Source organism: Rhipicephalus microplus, chromosome X (genome assembly GCF_043290135.1).
Source record: "Rhipicephalus microplus isolate Deutch F79 chromosome X, USDA_Rmic, whole genome shotgun sequence".
Lineage (NCBI taxonomy): Eukaryota > Metazoa > Arthropoda > Arachnida > Ixodida > Ixodidae > Rhipicephalus > Rhipicephalus microplus.
In genome coordinates this window covers 441,650,761-441,676,051 of record NC_134710.1, presented here as the reverse complement: position 1 = coordinate 441,676,051, position 25,291 = coordinate 441,650,761, and the positions used below count along the sequence as shown (strand labels likewise).

The 25,291-nt window shown below is 43.5% G+C and overlaps 1 protein-coding gene across 1 annotated transcript in view; it reads left to right on the top strand.

Annotated features, from left to right (window-relative positions):
* The window catches only part of LOC119160887 (cytochrome P450 3A5), a 101,499-nt gene that overhangs the window by 57,244 nt on the left and 18,964 nt on the right, over positions 1–25,291 (top strand). The window contains exon 2 of the mRNA XM_037413157.2: positions 16,088–16,301. Within this exon, the coding sequence (XP_037269054.1) occupies positions 16,128–16,301 (174 nt within the window). The 5' untranslated portion in view covers positions 16,088–16,127. The remainder of the gene's footprint in view (positions 1–16,087; positions 16,302–25,291) is intronic.

The following is a 25,291-nucleotide window of genomic DNA, read 5'->3' as shown; positions in this document are numbered from 1 at the left end:
ATCTGGCGGGAAAGGTTTGATGGCGTGCACTACAGGATTCTAACATTATTCATGTGTTCACCAGCGTGTCAATATTGTCATGCCATTTTACCCTCCTATACAAATTTTGGTTCACACCAAGTTAAGGGGGTGATCATGAGAGCCCCAGACAGAAGCGACTAGGTATATAGATAAGATACGCAAATAGACGCCAAAAGTTCCTAAAATACGCATAAAAATGCTTTGCCCTTAAAAAACGTTGACCAACTCGAACCCGGCCTACAGGTCAGGTCGGGCTCAAGCTTTCGAGCTACCCGAAGCCGGTGCAACCTCTACTCGAGCGTGTTGGCAGTATGCGGCGTGCTCTATGATATTCACAATTTTGGGCCTACATCTGGGTGCACAAGAAAAAAAACGACGCTTTCATTTGGACATCGGAAAAAAGGTTATACAATAAATGGAAATAAACTGACTTGCGAGCGTGAAAAAAAAAACATCAACGCACGAAAGGACGTGAAGTGCAACTCGTCCCTCGCGTGTGAGCAGCTGATCGTTATTCGTCGCTGCCACAAGTGATGCTTTCAGTCTTCTACTTCCAGTGAAAAATCCCCGTCGTGAAGAATTTTTCTTTCCAAATCTTTTCTATAGAAGCAACCTGAAGAATTTTTCTCCGCCGAACTACTTCGACCGTGCGGCACCTCCATCTAAACGGTAGGCTGTGGATAACATTATGAGCACATCACTTGCAGTGTGCTGCCACATATCGACAAACGTGCTAAGACAGGTGGCGCAACGTTGGAAAATAAGCGAACGACGGCATTCATCGCATTCTCTCTACGGCTATTGTAGAGCAAATGCATCCTCAAATAAGAGAAACGTCGCTCGCTTGATTTATAACAGACGTTTTGTGCACAAAGATAAAACATCTTATTTTAAAGTATTGCCAGTTTCAGATTATTGCAACATGCAATTTTAACGTTATGCTTAAACTAAACACTTAGGACGAAAAATATTTAACTAAACTATGTGGCTGCCCAGCCGTGGTGGTCTAGTGGCAAAGGTACACGGATGCTTACTCGCAGGCCGCGGGATCAGATCCTAGCTGTGGTGGCTGCATTGTCGATGGAGGCAAAATGCTGTAGGCCCGTGTGCTCAGATTTGGGTGCACGTTAAGAAATCCCAGGTGGTGGCAATATCCGGAGTCTTCCCCTATGACGTCTACCAAAATGATATGGTGGTTTCGGGATGTTAAACCCCACATATCAATCAAACTAAGTGGTAAGAGGAAACCTCGTGAAGCTTATATATATATATGTACGTTGTGGTGTATCATTCAGTGCACGAGTTGCCACGTAATAACGGGATCGCGTTAAAGAGCTCGCTTCGCAGCAATTCCTTCGTCTGCGTCGGCATAGTAGGTTGTGACCCAAAAATGATCATCTTGCGCGTGACCGAACAGAAGGTGCAAATAAAATAGATAAAAATCGCAGCATATCCATGAAGTCAATATTGACGAGAGGGCATAGCTCCGGGAGATCATTAACCGTGAGTTCCCCCGTACATTGCTAGTCCTCAGCCAGCCCTCAGTTCCGGGCTGGCTTGCCCGCGCTGCCATTTCGCTGCAGCAGTGAGCCCGCAAGTCTGGATCCGCTTATCTATGCTCCCATGCTGCAGCTGCACTGCGATCCCTAAACTTTGGACTGCGTTGCTGCCCAGCCACGCTGCGCACTCAATGACCACCGCTTTAGAAAGACAGAGAAATAGCCGCGCCCCTAGCGGTCTTCTTTCAAAGTGCAGCAAGCGCCAAAACCAAGCCCTGACTCCACCCCACCCTCTACCGAGCGCTTCCACTACTAGCGTGTCATGCCGACAGACAAGGGACATGGCTCAATCCTAAAGAGCTTCGCCCCTAAAAAATCCGGGTCTGAGTGCTGATCAAACACGGGTCTTTTACGTAGCAAGTAGGTGATCTACAACACCACCACGCACTCCCTTGCAAATGCGGAAAAATTACCTTCCTTTGTTTGGAAATACAGTGAGAATTACTGATGCTTTACAAGCACGTGCGCTCTGTATACAGGCTTCAGAATACTACATTAAAATCACAGTAATATTGTGCGGTACAAGCGTGCATTGTCATTGCGCGTCAGAACATGTAAGTAATATAATGACTTCGTGGTTTAAAGCCGGCCACCCATTACAAAAGGCGCACACGTAACTGGGCACAATCGCTTGATGCCACGAAGTGGGTGGATGGAAAGTTCGAAAATATCTATCATCATATTCAGCCTGACTACGCCTACTACAGGACAAAAGCCTCCTCCTTGTTCCGCAAGTCAACTTGGTTTTGTTCTTGCTGCTTAATACCCGAAAACTTCCTAATCTCATCTGTCCACCTAACTTTCTACCTCCCCCTCAACCACTTCGCTTCTCTTGGAATACCGTATGTCAATCTTTATGACCAGTGGTTGTCTTTCCTTCGCTCTACGTGCCCTGCCGATGACATTTTCTTCTTCTTGATTTCAGCTACGCTGCCCTTACGACCCGTTTGTTCCCCGATTCATTTCAGCTCTCTTCGTGTCTCTTAGGCTTACATCTATAATTTTCATTTCCATAGCTCGCTGCGTCGTCCTCAACTTAAGTTGTACTCTTCTGTAATCCTCAAGGTTTCTGCTCAATAAGTAATTACCGGTAAGAGGCAGCTGTTATATACCTTCCTCTTGTGGTATGGTAGCAACCTACCATTCATGATTTCAGAATGCTTGTTGAATGTGCTCCGCCCCATTCTTATTCTTCTCGTTACTTCACTCTCTTGGTTCGGCTCCACTGTTATTACTTGCCCCGAGTAGGCATATTCTTTCACAACTTCAAGCGCACTGCTACCTATCTCGAAGTGATGTACTCTTGCAAGGTGGCTGCGCATTTTCATTTTCTCCAGAACAACTTTAAGGCCTACATTTCCGCTCTCCTTGTGTAAGTAATCATGAACTGCTATTCATTCCCTGAATTACTAAGCAAAGCAATGTCATCGGCGATGTGCAGGTTATTATCGTAACCTGCACATCAATGAAGAAAACCTTACAAGGTTTTCTCTATTAATTTTTATCCCGAACTCTTTCAAAGCACGCGGTAAATAGCATTGGGGACATCATATCCTGTTGTCCTACATCCTTCTTTATTGGTATTATACCGTTCTTTTTTAAGAAGCACTATGACAGCTGCTGATTCGCTGTAGACTTTTTCCGGGATGCTTATATATGCTTCTTTGACGCCATGATGGCGCAGTGTGGCTGCTGATATTTCTACTGAACCAAACGCCGTCTCGTAATATATGAAGGCTATGTATAGTGGTTGGTTGTATTCTGAGGATTTTTCTATTACCTGATTTACGGTGTGATTGTGGTCGATAGTTGAGTAGCCTGTTCAAAATTCTGCTTATTCCTTTGATTGACTGAATTCTGATAGCAATTACCTTTCTAAATAGCTTGTATACAACGGAGAGCAAGCCACGATGGCGTAGTGGTAAGAGTATCAGCCTCGCGTGCAAGAAGTCCATGGTTCGAATCCCGGTTCCACGCAATTCTCTGCTGGAATAAATACGTTATCTGCGTGATGACCGAATGCCATTTTAAAGAGCCCTGTGGTTCGGCCTCACCGGTGACCACCGCTGTTAACGCACTCCCTCGCCAAGGAACAATTGACCCGTCTGGTGCAGTATCTGACCACACTACCTCCCACATGAATATAGCAAACGAAAAGATTACAGGCCTATAATTGCTTGTCGTTTGAAGCATGCTATTCATTACACATATTGCAGCCATATGAGAAATTTTCACTGACACAAACCACTTCCAACTTTATCGAATACATTGCACTAATCTACAATTAACTTTCTCGAGTAAAAGCATGCCCTAACTGGTTAATGTATGCACTCTATAGAAGCATGATATCGCTTCCGTGCTCAACTAGTAAAGGCGAAGCTGAAGGATCCCCTATATTTTTTTTCGCGAAGACATTGCGTCTCTTAGGGAAGAGTCAAAATTATCGGGTTACAGAGAGAACCGGTTTGTTCATTCATGCAGGAACTATAGAAAGCCGTAGTGTTCGTTTGTCGCTAACGCGTTAACATTGAACCTTGCTCAGCCAAACAAAGAAGTGGTTGCGTAGTGCTCCCAGTAAAGCTGCCATTAGGCTGCATAGAGTTGTATTATATTCTTCGAGAGCATTCTACTGAATTCCGCTTGGCAGCGTGACACTCGAAGGTCATTGCTATAGATTTTATGATATCGCCATTATCAAACAAATGGTTAGGGACAATTCAACCCACAGAGAGGCTGCTGAAAGGGTACGGCGGCGACGTAGTCGCCGACGGAGGCGTGTAGGACAGAGTGTTGCGCATAACCCATTTCCTCCGAGCACGAGTGAAGTAGTAAGCACGAAGCGAAAAGAAGTGGAGAAGCTCACAGCTGCGGATGAGTGGCCTACGCTTCCGCGTACACAGCCTGCAAAGCAGCCTCCTGCGAGGCCTCGCCGCCCTACACCTTCCACCGAGTCTACTTCCGTTGAGGATGTGTCAAGGGTCGATCGACAGATCATCCCGATGTTACGATCCCTCGTCGCTGTCATGGCAGACATACTAAGAAGCCTGGGAACTCCAACCGCTCGAAGCGGGTTACAGGTGTTGGACGCGCTGAGCCCAGTCCTCGCCTCCCTCGCGTAGAGTCATGGCAGGAGATCAACAATCGTTCCGCAAAGACGTCAGAGAAGCATCAGTCATCCAGTGGAACGCAAGAGGACTTAGATCACGGATTTCCGATTTTCGTCAGTACGTGTCTTCTAACCTTTTCCCAATCATCGTAATATGTGAACCGAAATTATCAAACCCGATCAGGCTATCTGGCTACGAATCAATCCCGTCCAAAACCCGAAACGAAAGCAGCAAGGTCATTGTGTATATTCGTCGGGAGCTTACCTACATCATTCAACCTGTGTCGCCTCATGATGAGAACCAATATGTTTGCCTGACTGTGAAGCAGAAAACCCTCACCTTCACATTAATAGGTGTCTACTTATCTCCCTCAGCCCGTTTTGATTGCCAAAGACTGGATGACATTCTTTCGAGCGTCCCGGATCCGTGGATAATTATAGGGGACTTCAACGCCCACCACCCAATCTGGGGAAGTTCAAAAGTCAATACCACGGGCCGGAGGCTGGCTTCATTTGTATCGACTCATGAACTGTCTCTACTTAATGATGGGAGCCCTACATTTCTGCGAGGATCAACGTACAGCAGCTGTTTGGACTTGACGTTCGTGTCACGTCGCTTCGCCACAAGCGTTAAGTGGTTTTTAGACATCGAGACACATGGTAGCGATCACATCCCCAGTTATCTCACCATCGAAGGCTTTGCTAGCGACCACCCGCCGAAAACCGTACGGAGGATCGATCTTTCAGCATTCACAACCAACATTGAACACGCTTGTGAAAAAGGCTTAACCTCTGGCATTGAGCAAGCGATCAAACAAGCAGCGCAGAGTGCGATGCGCACGCTGGCATATTCTTCAAGGCCCTCAGAAACGGACATGGAGTTAGAACGACTCCGTGCGACTCGTCGGCGTGCGGAGCGTAGATATCGACGCACAAAATCCATTCAAGATCTACGGATGGCCAGGCGCATGCAAAAGAAGATCCAGCGTCGTATAGACAAACTGGAGTTTCAACGGTGGGCGAAATTTTGCGCGAGTCTAGACCCTCGCAAACCGCTTTCTCAAATATGGCGAACCGTGCGAGGCCTACGCACATTTCCCCAACAACGTTTTCCGTTTAAAGCCTTGGCCCTTTTCCAAAATAGAAGGGATATCGAGGTAGCGGAAGATTTTTGTAGGAAGATTGCGGGCCCACCAAATTGCACAGAAGCCCTTACTGCTGATTACACGCCACATTCACTTGACCCGCACCTGGACCTGCCTTTTTCAATGGAAGAACTGAATGTGGCTCTTGCTTCATGCAATCGATCGTCATCGCCTGGGCCGGATGGCATATCATACCGCCTATTATGCAATCTCGGTGATCGAGCACGAAGTGCTTTGCTGGAAGTATTCAATGAGTCTTGGAGAGATGGAACGGTCCCCAGAGAGTGGAAAACAAGCCGGTTGGTTGCACTTCTCAAACCTGGAAAATCGCCTCTAGAGCTGACATCATACCGCCCAATAGCGCTGGCTAGTTGCGTAGGGAAGCTGATGGAGCGAATGATCCTTGCCAGACTCGAGTGGTTCCTAGAACGCCATAGAATATATCCAGACGCCATGGCCGGTTTTCGTCGTCTTCGGAGCTCCATTGACAATGTCATTGACCTGGTGACCTACGTACAACACCAGAAAATGAGCAGACGGTTATCTGTCGCACTATTTTTAGATGTCAAAGGAGCATATGACAATGTTTCTCACGAAGCCATACTTGACGCCCTCGAGTCAGTTGGTTTGGGTGGGCGAGTGTACCGCTGGATCCAATGCTACCTACATATGAGATCATTGTTTATGCAAACTGATGATGGGCCGACTTCTGAACATTATACACACCGTGGTGTTCCTCAAGGTGGTGTATTGAGCCCCACACTGTTCAACCTGGTTCTGATCGGTCTCGTTGAACGCATACCAGATTCCGTGCAGATATCTCTCTATGCAGATGATATTTGTGCCTGGACATCAGGTGTAACACGTCCTCAGGTACGTGCGAGACTCCAGAAAGCAGCGAATTCAATATCGGCGTACCTTAGAGAACAAGGCCTCGAGATTTCTCCTGAGAAATCGGCGCTGGTCGCGTTCACGCGGAAGGCAATGACATCATATCCCATCGCCATCAATGGACACAGTGTCTGCTACGCCAGGACCCACAGGTTTTTGGGGGTCACGATCGATCGAAATCTCTGCTGGAGTCCCCATGTGGCCACTCTAAAGAAGCGCCTAACGGCCATCGCACAACTTTTCAAGTTCCTCGGAGGCAAAACGTGGGGCACATCAGTGCACGCGATGTTGCATTTGTACAAAACGCTGTTTCTGGGGTACCTGCGGTATAGCTTGCCGGTTCTGACGAACGCTTGCAAAAGCAGTATACGCACAATAGAAAACGCCCAGGGCCAGGCACTCAGAGTTTGTCTTGGATTACCACGCTGTACATCAACAGCGGAAACCATCGCAATCGCCAAAGATCATCCGGCCACTGTGCACATTACTTTGGAGGTGCTTAGAGCTCATATTAGACACCTTGCTCGCGCCCCTGCCCACCACCTAGCTTCGCTTCCAGAAGATCGACCGAGTGCCTCCTTCTGTAAAAGAGTATTGACTTTCCGTGAGTGCCTTCCAACAGTCTACACACCTCCGGAACGGATACTAACACCTCCTTGGTGCTTGGACCGACCAAAACTGCGCTTGACAGTGCCGGGGATTCGCAAGAAGGCGGAGCTCTCGGCGCCAGCTTTAAAGCAGATGATTCTACTCATGCTACACGAAGAATACAAAGATCATGTCAAACTTTACACGGATGGCTCGACAACTGTTGGAGGATCTGCAGGAGCTGTGATCTTCCCAGCAAGAGCCGAAACCATCCAATTCAGAACGTCACACAAGACGACATCGACAGCCGTGGAGCTCGCGGCACTCCGCAGCGCACTCCGCAGGATTGACCAAGAGACACCACAAAAATGGAGCATTTTTACTGATTCGAAACCAGCTCTCCAATGTCTACACAATACTCTACGTCGTGGACCTCAAGATCAATTGGCGCTCGAAATACGACAACTGTACCATCACCTAATAGACGAAGGACATGACATATCTTTTCAGTGGTTACCAGGCCATTGCGGCATCATCGGTAACGAGCATGCCGACAATGCAGCTAAGAATGCTCACGAAAATGGAGTGATGGAACCTATTCCACTATCAAGAAGCGACGCAGCAGCAAAGATTAATACGCTTGCGCAGGATGTCGCAAGGTCTATGCGGAATACGCCCGGTTTTCTCCACACCCGTCTTCACCGCCTGGACCCATGCCTACGACTTACTATTCCATCTGGCCTACCCCGATCCGAGACGACCCTTCTCTGCCGTATGTGGCTTGGGGTGTCTTTCACGAACGCTTTTGCCTGCCGCATCGGAATGAGAGACAGCGCTACATGCGACCATTGCGACAATGACGAAACAATTGAACATATTTTATGTCAGTGCCCCCAGTACAGCTCTCAGCGACAGTCCCTCTCAGCAGTGTTTGCTCGCCTCGACGACCAGCCATTTTCTGAGCAGTCAATCTTGGAATGTCGGAAAGACCGAGCTTCACGCCAGAAAGCAACGAAGGCGCTGATGAAGTTTCTGCGAGCGACCCGCCTCGTTGAACGATTGTGACACTACTGTGTGCGAGTGTGTGTATGTGTGTTTGTGCTTCTCTTCCTCCCTTTTCCCTTACCCTTTCCCCAGTGCAGGGTAGCAAACCGGATATGTTTTCTGGTTAACCTCCCTGCCTTTCCGCAATAAATTTTCTCTCTCTCTATATACTGCTGTAAGGACTCTATTGGCAATGCGAATAATGAATGATATGCTCAGCTGCTCAATAAAGACATGTCACGGCACGACAATGTCTGGTTTCTAAGGATAATTTTGGCTTTGTTGTACGCGTTCGAGAAGAAATTACACCGATACAATCCGAACGGAAGACAGTGGAAGGAAAAGCAGGCGCGTTGCTTAACCCCAACTTGTTTTGTTTTAATGCGTCAGTACTGTACATGCAGTTCGTTGCCCTGATGCTTTAAGATGCTTTAAAAGCGCGCGCCAGTAATATATATATATATATATATATATATATATATATATACAATAGGGCAGTACCCTATATATATATATATATATATATATATATATATATATATATATATATATATATATATATATATATATATATATAAACGAATTTCTAAGCGGTTCAGATATTTCACAAGGTAGTCAATTCGTTACTATTTCTTTAATCGCTTTCCGTTACGCGATTATGCTTGTTTCAGTGCACGCTGACTGAAATGAGCGATGCCTCTGTGGTTGCTTTTCCTATTTCGTGGACTCTAAAAAAGCACTTCCGTCTCATTAGCGATGACATGAAGGTTTCTGATAGGTTTCTTCCTTCTTTTTTTTTCTTTTCGGATGCGCTAATAATCAAGCAATTTTTTAGGTGGACTCACCGCACAGTTTGCTTTCGCTATAAAATGCGTGCTGGTCTCTGTGCCATAAGTGACTGTAGCGGCGATTGCTCCGAATCACTACTCGACTGCCGAATTTGATTAATTGGGTATCAACCCATCGTACGAGGAGTTACACGCGACTTAAGACTCACATACTGATGAGCAAGCAGAATCTCAGACGTGTGCACTGCAAAACGATGCTGACTGGATCAAAAATTACTTTTCTCTCTTATGTATAACGCCGCTTCATGTCCTTATATTTGTACGTCTTTGAAATACACGGACATTTCTTGAAGCGCATAACCTATTAACAGTCGCATAACTTTTTAAAGTTTTCTTGCTGTTAGACCAGAAGAAGTCATGTGCGTGTAACAACACAAATGATATTTTTTTTTCGCTAGGCAGCACATGAAAGGGTTCATTTCTCTATTCAGATTCTGCTGCTGTGTGTATGTACCTACACTCAACAAATCGTATCAATCCAATAAGCACCACTGTAATAAAAAATAAAATGTTCAAATCTAGGAAGATCGATGTCTGGATTATTTCAAGTTACATTTGTCATTACTAGCTTTTGCTTTTCAGATATCAGACTCCTTCTTTATCATTGTGACATCGCTTGACATCGTACACTATGCATTCGCCTGATTTGTTTTTGTATATTACCAAGTATCTTGTGTGGCTTTCACACTGTCAACACGAAAGCAGTATGCTGTTATTGCTGATTCAAACCTTCGGGGTTTGAATTAACAATACTCGAAACTTGTTGCATGATGCATAAGGCAAACTTGTTTAACGTACCACATAACAAACTTCACGTTACCTTTAATGCAGAAATTTTGCCGCTTAACTATTCGGCGTATATTTGCACGTGCCACTTCATTATTTTTTCTAACCCGCCATAATGGGCGATTGAAATTGGAACCCCGTTGATGAGCGCTAAGTTAAGGGCTTGATTTGCGAAATTTCAAGTCGCCGTACTGATCTCGTTTTGGTGATGGCGGAAGGCAAAAACTAAAATGCATTTGTTGTTGCGAGCAGGTTAAACAACCTCCGTTGGTCTAATTCATTCCTCACAAGACGAAAACAAATATTCAATCGTAATCATACGTGTACTGCCGAGACATTCTAATTACCCAATAATTGTTTATGTTATAAACGCCGACCACTTTTTTTGGCAAGCCTACCCGATTTTTTGTGAATATTACTCAATTTTGAGGAACTGTTATCACTGGTTTTGTTAAGTATTCCAATAAATTAAAATTTCAAAACTACTGTGGTATACAGAACTATGGTGATTCAATGAAAAGGAAGCTTACAAAATAATCATTAGCTCCCTGCCTTTCCCGTTTGTATTCCTTTGCTCTCCTCGAATAATGTTGACGTAGGACCTTCAAGAAATTAAAATATAAAAAAATCTGAAACCCGGCTCAGTGAAGTCATAACGCAGCATGTGTTCGGCTTTCACGTGACATGAGCGCATGACTGATTTTTTATCTTGGTAAAAATATAAGTTCATTATCTATTTTTTAAAATAAATATTTTTCGTCAACCTACAATTCTATTGCATTGATCACTCCGATGCAGATCTTCTCTTTTACGTTGACTTGCAAGGCGCTATTTAGGATTAGGTGAAGATCAGGATTGCATATTTGCTTGTCTCTTTGGTGGCACTCCTCCTCCCTACATTTAAATGAAGGCTTTCCCGCGATACAAAAACCTCGACCAGCCCACGCCGGTCTCAACCGGGCCTCTTCGACGAGATCACAGTCACGTCCTACCCGAAAGCACCAGCGCAGGAAATAGAAACAATTCCGCAAACAAACAATGACACATCACTATCAGCCTTTACACATAGTATATAAATCCCCACATCTTAAACTCATAAGAGACAAATGCAATCACTACAGAAGGCTCCAGAGCGATACCTTCGCACACAGCTGCCGATGGCACCGTTACCCACCGTTGCTAATCGGCTACACTAGCCCACGAGAACCTCCCGCTACATTGTAAACACATCAAAGCAAATATCACAGCTACGCAACCAGCTGCACGAGACACAGGCTCAAACGTGCTGAATGAAGCGTGGCATGATTTTTCCTATGAGTTGTACTTGGTCGGAAAACGCCAACTCATCCCATGAATCTACGGCGGGCCGTTCCGAAACCAGAGATCTTGGAACAAAAACACTAATACCTCATGTGACAAGTCATTTTCAAAAAAGGTCAACTAAATAATTCATAAATAAATAACTATTCAGTTCACATTCCATACTATTTGGACTCATAATCCAATGAATAGTTGCCTTGAAACAAAACATATCTTTTACGTATATGAAAAGTACGTCCCTTGCTTTTTTTTCCTTTTTCACTTTGTTATATAAGTTAGCTGCTCCCTAGCATGTCACAGTGGGCAGTATGGTTTTCGCTTCTTAGGCCCATTACGCCATGCTGTGCATACGTGGGCCTGTTTATCTGTCATTTTCATCAATTGTGCCTCGTGGCTGCTTTGTATAGATGAGCAAGGAAGAGGAAGCTTACTGTTGTTGTGTTTCAAGTGCTCCAAGTGTTCCAAGTGTTTCAAGTGTTTCAAGTGTTCCAAGTGAAGCAGACGCAGAGTCATCTCCTTCAGGGGTACAGGCTGCAGGGCCCTCTTGTACAGACAACCAGAGGATAGGTGAAGACATACTAGAGGATGATCAGGATTATGATGATATGGACATGGACATCAAATCCCTAAAGCGCACTCGATCCCCTGTCTCCAAAAATACTGGCTCTTCAAAACATTCAAAAAACAAAAAATACCAGAAGGAGAACCTATCGAAGAGCGATTTTCTTAAAGACAGCATTTTAGATAAGGTAGTTGCCGAAACAATTCTGTCAAAATGATAGGTTCTATCAAAATTCTTCATTGGAACTGCCGATCTATTCATTCAGCTAGTACAGATTTATTGTATTTATCTTGTAAATTCAATCCAGACATTATTGCACTGCAAGAAACGTGGCTGTCAGCACATAATTCGTTTTACCTACCTAATTTCCGGTCTTTTCGCCTGGATCGCCCATCCAAAGGTGGAGGTTTAGCGTTCTTTGTCAATAATAAAATTAGTTCAAAGATCAAAACTTCGTACAAAAGTATATCCCCCGAATGTGAAATTTTCGCTTTAGACATCACCTTGCCTGGATGCTCTCCCTTCTCTCTGGTAAATCTTTACTTTCCTCTGGGTGTACAAGACACGCGATGTTTAGACATGGCTGTTAGTTCGTGGTGCACAGAAAAAATTATGGTTGGAGATTTTAATTCTCACCACACTAGTTGGGGTTTTAGGACTGATCAATGTGGACAACGCTTGTGGGACTGGTCTATAGACCATAATTTATCATGCCTCAACGCTAGAACTCCCACATTTATCCGAGACCGATCCCGCTCTGCCTTAGATTTGAGTTTTATCAGCTCGGGTATTTCTAGCGTATCTTGGACTACTCTAGACTGCGCCACCAACAGTGACCACTTACCAGTACTGTTTGAAATTTCTTGCCCCATTATTCCATCTTACTCCCAAGCTCGAACCTTTATCAATTATTCCAAATTTAAAAATGACCTAGAAGTTGCTTTGACTACCCCCACTGAAGACAACGATGAAAATAAAGCCATGAAATTAAGTGCGGTAATTAAAAGAACGTTCAAAAAAGCAGAATTTTCTATTGAGTCTGATACGAGAAAGCCTTGTAGTCAGTGGTGGAATTCTGAGTGCTCTCGTGATCATAGACGACGACAAGCGGCTTGGAAGCAGCTAATTCATAATCAGTCCCCCAAAAATTGGGCAGTTTACAAGTTTATTGCTGCTACATTTAAGCGCACCGTGGCTAAAGCTAAAGAAGACTATGACAAAAAACATTTCGACTTTCTTTCCAAACCTAGAAATAAGAAAGCGTTATTCCGATATATGAGATCGCGCAAAATTCTGCCGTCTCTAGCTAACTCTGATTATGACAGGTTATCGACGGAAGAAATGACTAATTCGTTAGAGGCAATCGGAAGAGGTTTAGCTAACAGATTTTCGTCGACTTTGACAATCAACTGGCAAAAGTCCTCTATAAAGACTGACTACGAAAAAGTGACATTGCCCGAAATGTCAAGCGTAATTAGAAACTTACCCTCTTCGGCTCCTGGTCCTGACGGTATAACAGTTCCTATGATTAAAATTTTATTCCAGATATCACCCGGCGACGTCCTCAACCTTATAAACTATTCCTTAAGCAATGCCTGGATACCACATGACTGGAAAATAGCTAGAGTGATTCCCATATTAAAAAAACAAGGGTCAGGTTTTAACATTGACAACATCAGACCAATCTCTCTAACATCTCACCTGATCAAAATTATAAAGAGAGTTCTCAATAATAGAATAAAAGTTTGGATGGCTGACAAGCTAATATTGAAACCATTTCAAATAGGTTTTCGTAGCGAATGCTCAATTTGGTGTGCTCATGCCGACTTAGAGAGCCGAATAGAGCTTGCCCGAAAAAGACGACAATACGCGGTACTAGTAACACTAGACATAGCTAAAGCTTATGATAGCGTTGAGCACTCAATTTTATTGAATTCTTTACACGAATGTGACTTTCCGCGATATATTGTTGATTGGGTAGCAGAGTTTCTAAAATCGAGAGAATTTTATTGTGCAAAGGATGGATGTCACTCATCTAAATTCAAACAGCAACGTGGAGTACCTCAAGGGGCGGTCCTATCTCCGCTGTTATTCAATGTGTTGATGAGCTCAATTCCCATTGAACGAGATATCACTGTCTACATTTATGCAGACGACATTGCATTTTTCGTTGCAGACAGTGACATTTATTCTTTGCATCAAAAATTGCAAAAGTACATGTATTCTCTTGAAATTTGGCTGCATTCAATTTCATTGTCTCTAAACATCAGTAAAAGTGCGCTCCTGGTGTTCCCTATAGCAGATTCTATTCAAATTTCAGTACTTTATAATCAGGAACCGATTCCACAAGTAGAGTCTATCAAATATTTGGGCATTATTTATAACGAGAAACTTAACTGGAGCCCTCACATAGACTATAACGTGGCAAAGGCACAACGAGCTTCAGGCTTATTGCGAAGGTTGAGCAACAGAAAATATGGGTTACGTAGACACACCTTATTAATGATATATAAAATGTACATGCGCCCAATACTCGAATTTGGGTGTATATTATTTTCGGGTGGCCCTACGTACAAAATTAAACCGTTAGTTCTATTAGAGCGAGAAGCGTTACGGTTGTGTTTGCGACTCCCCAGGTATGTCGCTATTAATGTACTATATCAGGAAGCTCGCATACCAACTATTCTTTGCCGATTCCGTATCTTAACAGTACAAACATACTTGAAATTTTACGGCTTATCAGCGAGACGGTCTGCATATGCCTTTATTAGTGACCCCGACGCCTTCTTCCTCGCTCACTGGCCACGCTTTCGTACTCCCCAGATTATTTTTGTACAAAAGAAACTTGAAAGCATAAAGGTGGATATCAGATCGGTAATTGGAACCAAAGCATTAAATCACAATATTACGATAGAATGTGATGAAATTTTTCCCCCACTATCTAAGTTTCAATCTTCGAGTTACTTAAATGACAGGTTAGAAGACTACATAGCTCATGCGGAAATAAAGAACATAATAGCCACAGACGCTTCTGTGAATAAAGAAAAGGCAGCAGTAGGAATCGTCTCAGATTACCTCGGTTGGTCATTCTCGGTAAGACTACCAGACTTCACTCCGGTTTTCGAAGCTGAGCTCCTGGCTATTATTTTAGCGCTACGAAAACTTCCTTCAAACGAAGAGAGTGCAATGATAATTACTGATTCTCTTTCGCTGTGTACTACTCTCACAGCTTCAGAACAATCAAGAGCTCTAGCGACATTACAAACATTAGTTCCACCTCATGTGAAGTTCCTGAAGTTAGTCTGGGTCCCGGGACACTGTGGCATACGGTTGAATGAAATAGCCGATTCACTATCTCGAGCCACACTTGATGGCCCTGTGATCTCGGTACTACCAGAATCGGAACACATAGTGTCGATCAGATATAGAAAATGGGCTATTTATACGGATATTATGGAAAATATTACTAAATATACGGACTATCAGCACCTAACATACCCCTGGAAACCTCAGTGGAGTCAATCTAAAAAGTTAGAAGTTATTTTAACCAAATTTCGATGTCGTGTCCCTCCATTAAACTTTTACTTGCACAGAGCTGGTCTGGCGATATCCCCCCTGTGTCCATTCTGTGAAGAAACGGAAACAATAGAGCATTACTTTATAACATGTAAAAACTATTCATTAATTAGGAAAAGACTTTTAATTGTTCCGTTTCAAGCAGTAGGTTTAAATTTAACTGCAGATAATGTTCTAAGTTTCGGTGCCTTTAGCTTGGGACATTGCCACAGGAGCGTATTCGATGCTGTATGCAATTTCATTCGAGAATCAAAGCGCATGTCATAATAATGCCTGCTTAAATATATTTCTGAAGACACTTGTCTAATTTTGAATGAAATTTGCATATTCATTTGATTGTGACCGGGTGAGATAAGCTCGATTGTCTGGTCTACTCAAAATTTCTGTCTTCCACTGTAGTATTACCTCACCTTTTCTCTTCTTGATTCAATCTTCAATTATTTGTTTAGTTTAATATTCCTTTTTAGTTAATTATTATTTTCTATTACATCATTAGTTTTTTCATTAAGGATAAACCTTTTAATATATCTCATATAGGATACTTCTAGATTTCATGGCCAATCCCCCATAGTGGGTATGTGCCAGTGCGAAGGGGCAACAACAACAACAACAACAAGTGCTATTTGATATTACCCGCGCAGGTTCCACCACAGACGATCCTGGCTGGCCTCAGCGAAGGACATGCCTTCGATAGAGGCTACTCTGTTCTTAGTAGTCTTTCTACTGACTACGTTTATTATGTGGGCCGCTCGGAGACGCCACAAGCAGAGTGTCCTCAGGAGGTACGGAATTCCCGGACCGGAACCAAGCTTACTTTTTGGAAATTACACGGAGCTCAAAAAGGACCGAATCAAGGTATCGAATTCATTGAGCCACGCACTTTAAAAATTTATCTTGTCAAGATTGCCATTCCTCACAGATGCTTCCATTGATGCGATGAGGCTACCATGCCAATGAATAAAAAAATAAAAAAATTACCTCGAAGATAAGTATTGTGTAAGTAGAAAGCAGAAAGTGTCCTGGTATTATTCTTTGACAGAAGTACCGAATGCGATAAGTTTTTTTTTGAGGATGCATTGACTAAAATAGATCCCAGGCCTGTTTTGCTTTTTGTAAAGGTGAAGTGGTGTAATGTAGAATAGGGCATCAGTGAGTATCTAGTGAATATTGGCAACATTTCTTAGGGGTTAATACATTCGCCATGGTAGTTCGAACTATCAATCTATAAAACTCGATAGTTAGGGTTTGATTTAAGTACGCCATAGGCACTTTTCAATGGCACATCCATGTACTTTGACCCAGGTCAACAAATCTCAGGGATCAAAATGTAATCCACCTATGAGGCGCCCTATAATCATGTCACTGATACGGAAAATCATTATATTTGGAATATAAAAAAACATGAAAAAACCATTTGCGCATTTACTTTCTTCAGTGCTGCTAGTATATAGTAATCAAACTGCGGTGTCATAAGTGTAGGCTGTTCTGGCCCACAAAAACCTGATAATTCAATTTAAAAATTTATACTTTCCAGATCAGAATACTTTAGGGGGCCGGGCTGTTGTATGCTGTCATCGTCGCTGGCTGGAAAGCAGGCGAAAGCATATGCAGCATATCCAAGTGCAGCAAATTGAGCGTGCGCTCATTCTAAAGTGTTGTCTTCAGTCTCTTCGAGTGCTTTGTTGGGGCAGGCATTACTACTATGGCCAGGAAAACACAATACATACCACGTGTAAAAATTAAAAGAAAAAGAAAGCGAGATATAAAAAGAAGAAGAGAAGAAAAAGTAGGATGAAAAGTATTATTGAATAGAAATGAAGCGAGAAAACCACAAAGAAGAAGAAAGATAGGAGAAAAAAGACTGACGGGAAACAAAAAAAAATGCTGGAAACTTCCGTATCGTAGGACGAAGCTGCATTAATTTCTAGCACTTATATAATAATTGATCAAAAGTCACTTAGGCGCCTGCGTTTTTTTTTTTCAAACTCGTGTGATATTTCAGGCTTCAATATTTAGTATATAGTATACTGATCATTAACCCGAGAGAGCGAAATGGGTTGGAAAGTTTGAAACGTTTTAATTGGGTATTAAATTTTTATGCGCAAATCGCACGGTTACCCGAAAGGGGACTTTGCAAACTCAAGAAATCCATAATCAAAGAATGAAAGATAATGAATTCATGCAATGAGAAGACACCATTTTCGAGCGTGAGAAATTCATCAAAATTGGTGAAGATACAATATCAAGAATATCACAATGCTTCAGACATCTTTGTTCAAAATGTGCACCTAATAAAGAGCGTCTGAAAATCGCTTCAGTTTCTGATTGATCAAATGATCGATTGATTGATCAATATATTATTGGCATGTAATTTTTAACGTCCCAAAACCACCATATGAATATGACAGACGCCATGATGGAGGGCTCCGGAAATTACGACTACCTAGGGCTTTTTAACGTGCACCCAAATCTGAGCTTATAGGCCTACAGCGTTTTAAATAAGTGTTTCCAGTGAAGTGCTAAATAAGCAACATGTGTTCTCCAAATTCACCTTATTATTGTGATAGCAAGTATATGGACACACTCTTGGCTAGATTTCGCCGCAGGCGTCGGCGTCATGCACCGTATATATATATATATATATATATATATATATATATATATATATATATATATATATATATATATATATATATATGTATATATATATATATATATATATATAAATTAGGAAGAACTAAAAACTCCAGAAAAAAATCAAACCACAGCGCGCCAAATCGATCGGGGGACCTCCGCGTAGTGAATGTGAGGCGTTAACCACTGAGCTACGCAGAAGTACCGCCTTCAACGCTTAAACTTCAAGCTATTTTTATCTACCACTTAACGCTGCAGGCGGGCATCTCAGAGGGGAGCTATCGTGTTTTCAGCATTATCAGCAAGATGGCGCAATGCGCACGCGGCGTCACTCATCTCTCACGCATACTTTGGTCCGCGCAGAGGAGGTGTGTGGACGGTCTGTCACGCGCCCTTATCTCCCGGTGGAGAGGATTAAACGCCTTGACTGGCGTGCGGCTCGCTCTGGAAGCATTCTGTTGTAGTTATGGCGCACACAAAGGTCAGTGCAATTGTTGTACCATCTCCGTTTGCGAAAAGTGCTCGCTTTTTAGACACAGCGAAGTTACAACTGAGACACTTTTTCGCGTGCATCTGTACCTATGAGTACGTTTCGTGTGTCACTTGTGCGTGAGAAACTCGGGGCACGTTTCCATCTACTTGCCATTCTGCGCGTGACCTTCCCATTTGTTGCTATCGCATTCATTGCTTCACCTGTGCGGCAAAGCTGTGACTTTTGTTCTTAATGATTTCAATTTTGAAATGCTCTAAAGCTTGGTGGGCTGTGAGAGCGTGACATGTTGAAGCTATTCTACAAATGTGGCAATTGTAGCTCAAATGCGTATTATCGAACTTATTTAAAATTTAGTTTTTTTTATTTAGGTGAACCCTATTTGAAGTTCAACGTTAGGAAAAGCTCATCTTTACTTTATTTTTAGGGTAACTCACGTAGCAAGATCAAAAATTTAAAACAAATTGTTAAACGCAACTGATTGAAACCATGGTTTGCCGTCAGCTGACGCTCGTGAGCGTATATACTAGATAGCTCTCAATTATTGTGTATTCACTAAGGTCGGTTACACAAAATTTGAATATTCACTTGAAGACATATTTCGTTTCATTTAAGACGGCATTTCAAAACGACCAATAAAATTGTTCTTTCATGTACTAGTTGTGTAGTGGTTTCTTCTGCATTTAAGGAAACGCTTCGAAATATGGGATGAAACCACCTGACAGCCCAAGGGTGCTACCGCGTTCTCGCAGCCGAACTTCGAACGCAACAACAGCGCGCAAAGGACTTTCTTTCTATCAGGGACGACGGCGCTTCCGTGCTCTGTACCACCGTAAGCAATTAAGGTCCCAAGATGAAACAAGTTTACAAGATAGCGACAACTTTCTCTTTTCTCCTAGCCTACGTTCCTGAAGCACGCCCTAGAAGGTTCAAAAGTTTCATCAAAAAGCGACTGTTTGGGTTCACTTGGTATACGGTGAGTAGATGTAAATGACACAAAGTGAAAGGAAATCAGTCGTAGAATAGGCCTTTACCTAAATGAACATGAACGGCGCAACACAGGAGCGATTGCGGGATGTGCGTTACTGAACTGGCAACGTTGTGCACTTCTTTATTTTACACCACGAGCCATGGCGTCTCACGTCGTACATGGTAGTTCGTCCTGTTATAACTTGTTCAGTTCTCCAAATGTGTTTTGTTCGGGCTGCGACAAAGAGAATGCGCTTTTTGCTGGATCTAATTAGTGACCACAGGGCGTGACGTTGTGACGAGTGATTACAGCCGCCTTGTACACACACAAGAAAAACCACGGCCATAAAGGCTTGACTAGCAGCACTGCGATGTCAGTTTTTTTAATTGTTCCCATTTTGACAACTGTGACGCCAAATCATTTTGATGCAGGGCACGGATCTGCCTGGAAAGTGAGAGTTCTACTGGTGAGGTGTCGCTATGCAACGCGTTTCGGCTCCTTTATGCCGCGATGTGTTCAACTGCTCAAGCGTGAAATGTTGCTGAGGGTGCGTTGATTACACGCTCCATCTGCTCTGTATATCTGCATACGCACAAGTATTTGTAACAACTGGCATGCGCTACACGCACATTAGACGCGCTCCGGGCGTTCGACAAATTGGCAAATAAACTCGCTTCAGTAATCCGCGACGACGTACAACAATGAATTTGCACAATAGCATTCACGTGAAATATTTCATAGCTACACTTCATGACGTGCTTCATTTTTGATAGCACAAGATAAGTTGAAGAGAGCGAAACCATTTTCTGTTGTTTTATGAAACCCGGCATTGTTGAAAAAATCATATTGCATTGAACGAGCCTGTGAAACACTCTTGGCCGACATGGCGCTATGAGAAATTCTCCTCCTCTTCAGTTTATGTTCTGGCCACAATTTTGTCTTTAGTCATGGCGAGAATCCGACTTCGGCCATATGCGCATGCGTACTATTCTTTGAACCTTTGCATAACAATAAATAACGTCACTAGCCATTTGCAAGATCACGTGCAAAAAATGGACCAATTACTGACGCCGGTGGCAGAAAAAAAGATAGTTAAGCGAGAGAGGGAAGAGGACGGCATCGAGAACAATGAGTCATGCTACCTTGCAAAATTGTTTCATCTAAGGACCTTGAAAAATGATCTAGTGCTGCCACTCATTTAGCCACGCTGCCTGCGGAAGGCACTTTCGCTCGTAGCATGGTTGATGGCGCTGTATACCGTAGCAGATAAGCGCAATCATTCAGTTTTTTTAGTCATATTTGCCGGATCATCTTTAAACGCCGTAAAATATTCCCGCATGGCATTACTTATAGTCTTACGTTTTAAACCCTTAGTGTGCATATTCTCAATACAGAAGTATTTACCACCTATTCCCTTCAAGAACAATATATGGTTGCGCCAAAGGAAATCTTAGAACTGAAAGGGGTAATACTGCACTCCCTGACGAATATAAATTAGTACCAGAAGGAACTGCCTATGAAAAAAAATGGTATGGTTCCTAACACTGTCTTGAAAATTGACGCCACGTAGAGGCTCATCACCTCCGATGCCAGAATCCTGCTTTTCTCTGTTTCACATTAATATAGGGAGTAGCGTATTAGCCGGTGAATAACGTATATCTGTACTAGCCTCCCGTATATAAAAAAACTTTAGTTTTGAGTTGTTACACTGAAAGAGGTTCACGTTCTGAAAACAGCGGGGCTTTTGAGACTGGCGTCATTTTTTTTTTGCTATAACAAATCACATCAATGAACATTTTGCCCCAATGTATTAACTTCCGTCGGCACTTTGGCACTGCATGTGTAAGACGTCTAGTAAGACGTCTAGACCTTGGAACTATAAATAGTAAGACCACGGTGATGAAAATCCCGTGGTTCACCGAAACTATTAGTATCACGCGAAACTTGTATCACCAAAAAACATGAAAAACGTGTATGTAAAACAAGAACGCTTGCGTGTAGTTTAATTTGTTCTTTCTCAGAGCAGCACCAACGTCCTTAACAGCTCTGAGCCATTGCCAATCGAGTTTTACAGTGAAAGCTGCTATGAGATCACAACTCGGATTTCGCGCAGCGCCATAGTTGCCCGCCGCCGCCGCCATTGTCCGTAATAACATAGCACGAAATTAGAAAAAAAAAACCTGACACCACTGCCACAGTGGGGCTTGAACCTGGATCCGCCAGATGCCAGCCCAGAATTTCACCACTGAGCAACGCCGCTAATCGGGGTTGTTGGCAAACTTTCCTTAAGCAGGCTTCATGTCGGGAAAGCAATCGCGTTAACGACTCGTAAAGCATTTTAAAACAGCGAAAGAACAACCAGTCATCGCACAATGCAAATAGCGCAACGGGTGGGTCGTCCATTGCTCCAACCCATTAAAAAAAGCTTGTTTTTATTCAGCTTATAACTATGGCGCACACCCACTTCAGACATAATTCCTCATCGGCATTAATCACATGAACAATTGGCACAAATTTCCTCGCAACAGTTTAGCGGATAAACACTAAACAAAAATGACCTGAAATAACCTAAAAAACTGGGTAAACCACTTGTCCTCTAGCACACTACGTTTCCTATTTCTTTATTTTTTACCACCTACTATCGAAGTAAAAAGTTACTCTCGTGCTAACTGAGTTATTGAACGTAGGAAGGATAGTAATTATTTACCCTAATGAGGTTTGGAGCTAGTATAGAGAGAGTAATATTTTACTGCATTCACAATGTCTTTGAGGTGATTTCTGGGAGATATTTCCGGTGGTAAAAAATAAAGGTTGACGAGTGCATTGGCCCGTGGTCCGAAAATTTAATAAATATCAAATGACGGCAGAATTGATGACACATAGATTCACATACAGACAAACACGCACACGCAACAAATGCAGAACAAAACACCACTTGAACTGACTGCACGCGTTACTCGACTACACTTCAACAATCCGGTATATATAGGCACGACTTTTTGACCAGCCGTGCAGTACCGGTAGGAGAGCTCCTTTTTTGCATCGATTAACAACAAAAGTTAAAGGTGCAACCGTAAACTTGAGGTGGGCTGCAGGCCGCTAAATATCACACCGACCTTTTTATTATAAATCTACCCAATCTCACCTTTTTTGTTATTTAATTATTAGTTGGCACACTGAGCTCTTGGCCCCACACGTGTTAGCACTGCTCATGCACAAGTCCATAAAATGTACCTAAGTACACACAAACCATGGCAGCTCAATGATTTTCATTGAGCGATGGTGCACAAACACAGTAGCAGCACGTATTCATGACAACGGGGTAGAAGAGCCGTACACGTCTGCTTACAAGCTTCTTACCGACGGCGTACTAGGCCTTTTCGAGGAGCACCGCTATGCGATGAAACACAGCTGGCGATCACAGAATACATATCCTGTGCGAACTTCCTCATCGTTTCAGACACAAATGAACACGTGTCTGCTATCTGCAGAGTCTTACGGACACGCGGCGATGTATGTACTTCCAACAAAAGAGAAGGACCACCATCTGGGTTCCTTCATGCTCACCGGCAGCCACTTATTGTTGGTTCCGTCTGCCTCTTATCGGCTTCGTGCTACATGTTTGAGAACATTTGGTGCATGAGGCGGGCGATTCTGGCAGAACTTTACTCCGTATTTTGACCCAGACGTCGTCTTCTCTGGGTCAAAATATATGCGATGCTTCTTTCACCTGCCCCGGCGACACACTCCCTCTGTTCACTAGCGGCCGCGGCTCAGTGCCGACGACATAGTGAAGCGTTTTGCTTATCGCTTCTCCAGGAAGCAAGCATGGCCGATGACATCAGATTGATTTTGTTAGCACTGGTAGATCTTCGCGATTCGGCACGGTAGCGAAATATCCCCGACAGTGCAGGTTCGAAGGTGCGTGCGGAAGCTCACGGTCGCTCGATGATGTAGGAAACACGTGAGATCCATCAACTCAACCAGACACACAGATCCCGAGCTTCTTGCACCGTCTGTCTCCAGAGCCACCACAGAGCAAAAGCCAACAATTTGCGAAAATATGCAGGACAACATTCCACAGCACGTTTTTAATTTTTTTAAAGCCCCCTCTTCTCCTTTTTTTTTCGTTCACAGAATGCTGTTCTGGCTGGTTGTGCTTATGCTGCCCCTAGTTCCTGTGAAAGTGCCTTGACCCGAGGTGATTGATTGATATGTGGGGTCTAACGTCCCAAAACCACCATATGGTTATGAGAGACGCCGTAGTGGAGGGCTCCGGAAATTTCGACCACCTGGGGTTCTTTAACGTGCACCCAAATCTGAGCACACGGGCCTACAACAGTTGACCCGAGGTCAACCATGAAGAACGACGATGCAAAAAAAAAAAACAATATCTGTGGTCCTCGCGTACCTTCAGGATTCACTGAGAGCGTCACTAGGGGGGTATGGGGCAATGGGGCAAAAGCCGCTGAAGCAGCTGCACCTTGCAGTCACGTGGTAATAAACTCGAAACGCAGGTTAAAAATCACGTGATAGAAAACTCCCTACGTGGTAAAACTGGATTTGACATTTTTACCTACGTGCGTCAAAGGTGCTAGTAAAACTATGTCATGTACCATCTTTTACTCCAACACGAGGTAGTAATTTTCAACGCGAGAGAGTTTTCAGAGGTCATGAGCCGCAAAAACCCCGAACTCGGATAGTTTTTGCTTACAGTGTACCACGCTTCTCAGAACAATTACGAAAAAATAGCATAGCGAATGCGGGCCTACTAACCTATATATTTTATAATTAATTCCATAGTGGGCATCTAGCAAGTGTGCTAGCAGCAGTTACCCAATGAGTGTTTATAAAAGGCTCTGAAAAGCCGCTCTTCCAGCTTTCGCTGTGACTGTACTGCGCCTTTTTCGTAGGGTTTGCTTTTTTTCAGACGTCGGCACTTATACTTGTGTTCCTGAATTTGTGGTGGTTGCGCATGTGTGTAAATAATGAACAAGATGTGTTCTCACCAGTCACAGCTAGAAGGCTTCCTTTGCAGCGAACATACACGGCAGGACAAAATGAAAGCACGCGTATGCACACATATGTGCACATATACACATAGTTACGTGGTTCTATTTTGTACAGCCTTGTATGTGCACAACAAAGAAATCTACGGAAGATGCGCTGCGAACAAGCTCGTATCAGATTTCTTATAAGCTAATAGCCCCTTCGACAATTTGGGTACGCTGTTACGCTCGAAATTACCGTACTGCAACAAAAGTGACCTAAGGAGTGCTTTCTGTGCGATAGATGAAGACCCCAAACGTTGAAAGACCGCTGACTTTTTCTTTTATAATTTTCCTATTATAGAAGTGTTAGAAATGCTTTTCAAGAAATTTACAGCTGAGCGCACAAAATATAGAGGTCTGTCGAAAATTCGGAAGTTGCCCGTAGAAATAGGATAGTTACCAGGTGTGTGGCTTCTGAACAATGATCCCCAGCCCCCCGGGCGATAGTAAACTTTGTAGTCCAGCGCCGCCCTGCCGTATAAATTCGCACTGACTGCCAGGGGCCAGCACTTGCCGCAGGAGACATAGATGGGTACCGTGAATCGTGGACCACCCGCCCAGGTGCCTGCGGATACTGCAACAAGGCAGTAGTGGGATCGGGGCACAAAGCGCAAGAGGGTCTCTGCCTGGAAGAAAACACTACGAAGTGGACAGAGACTGCTCCCAGCCCAACAGTGTGCCAGCCATTATCGTCGTGTGT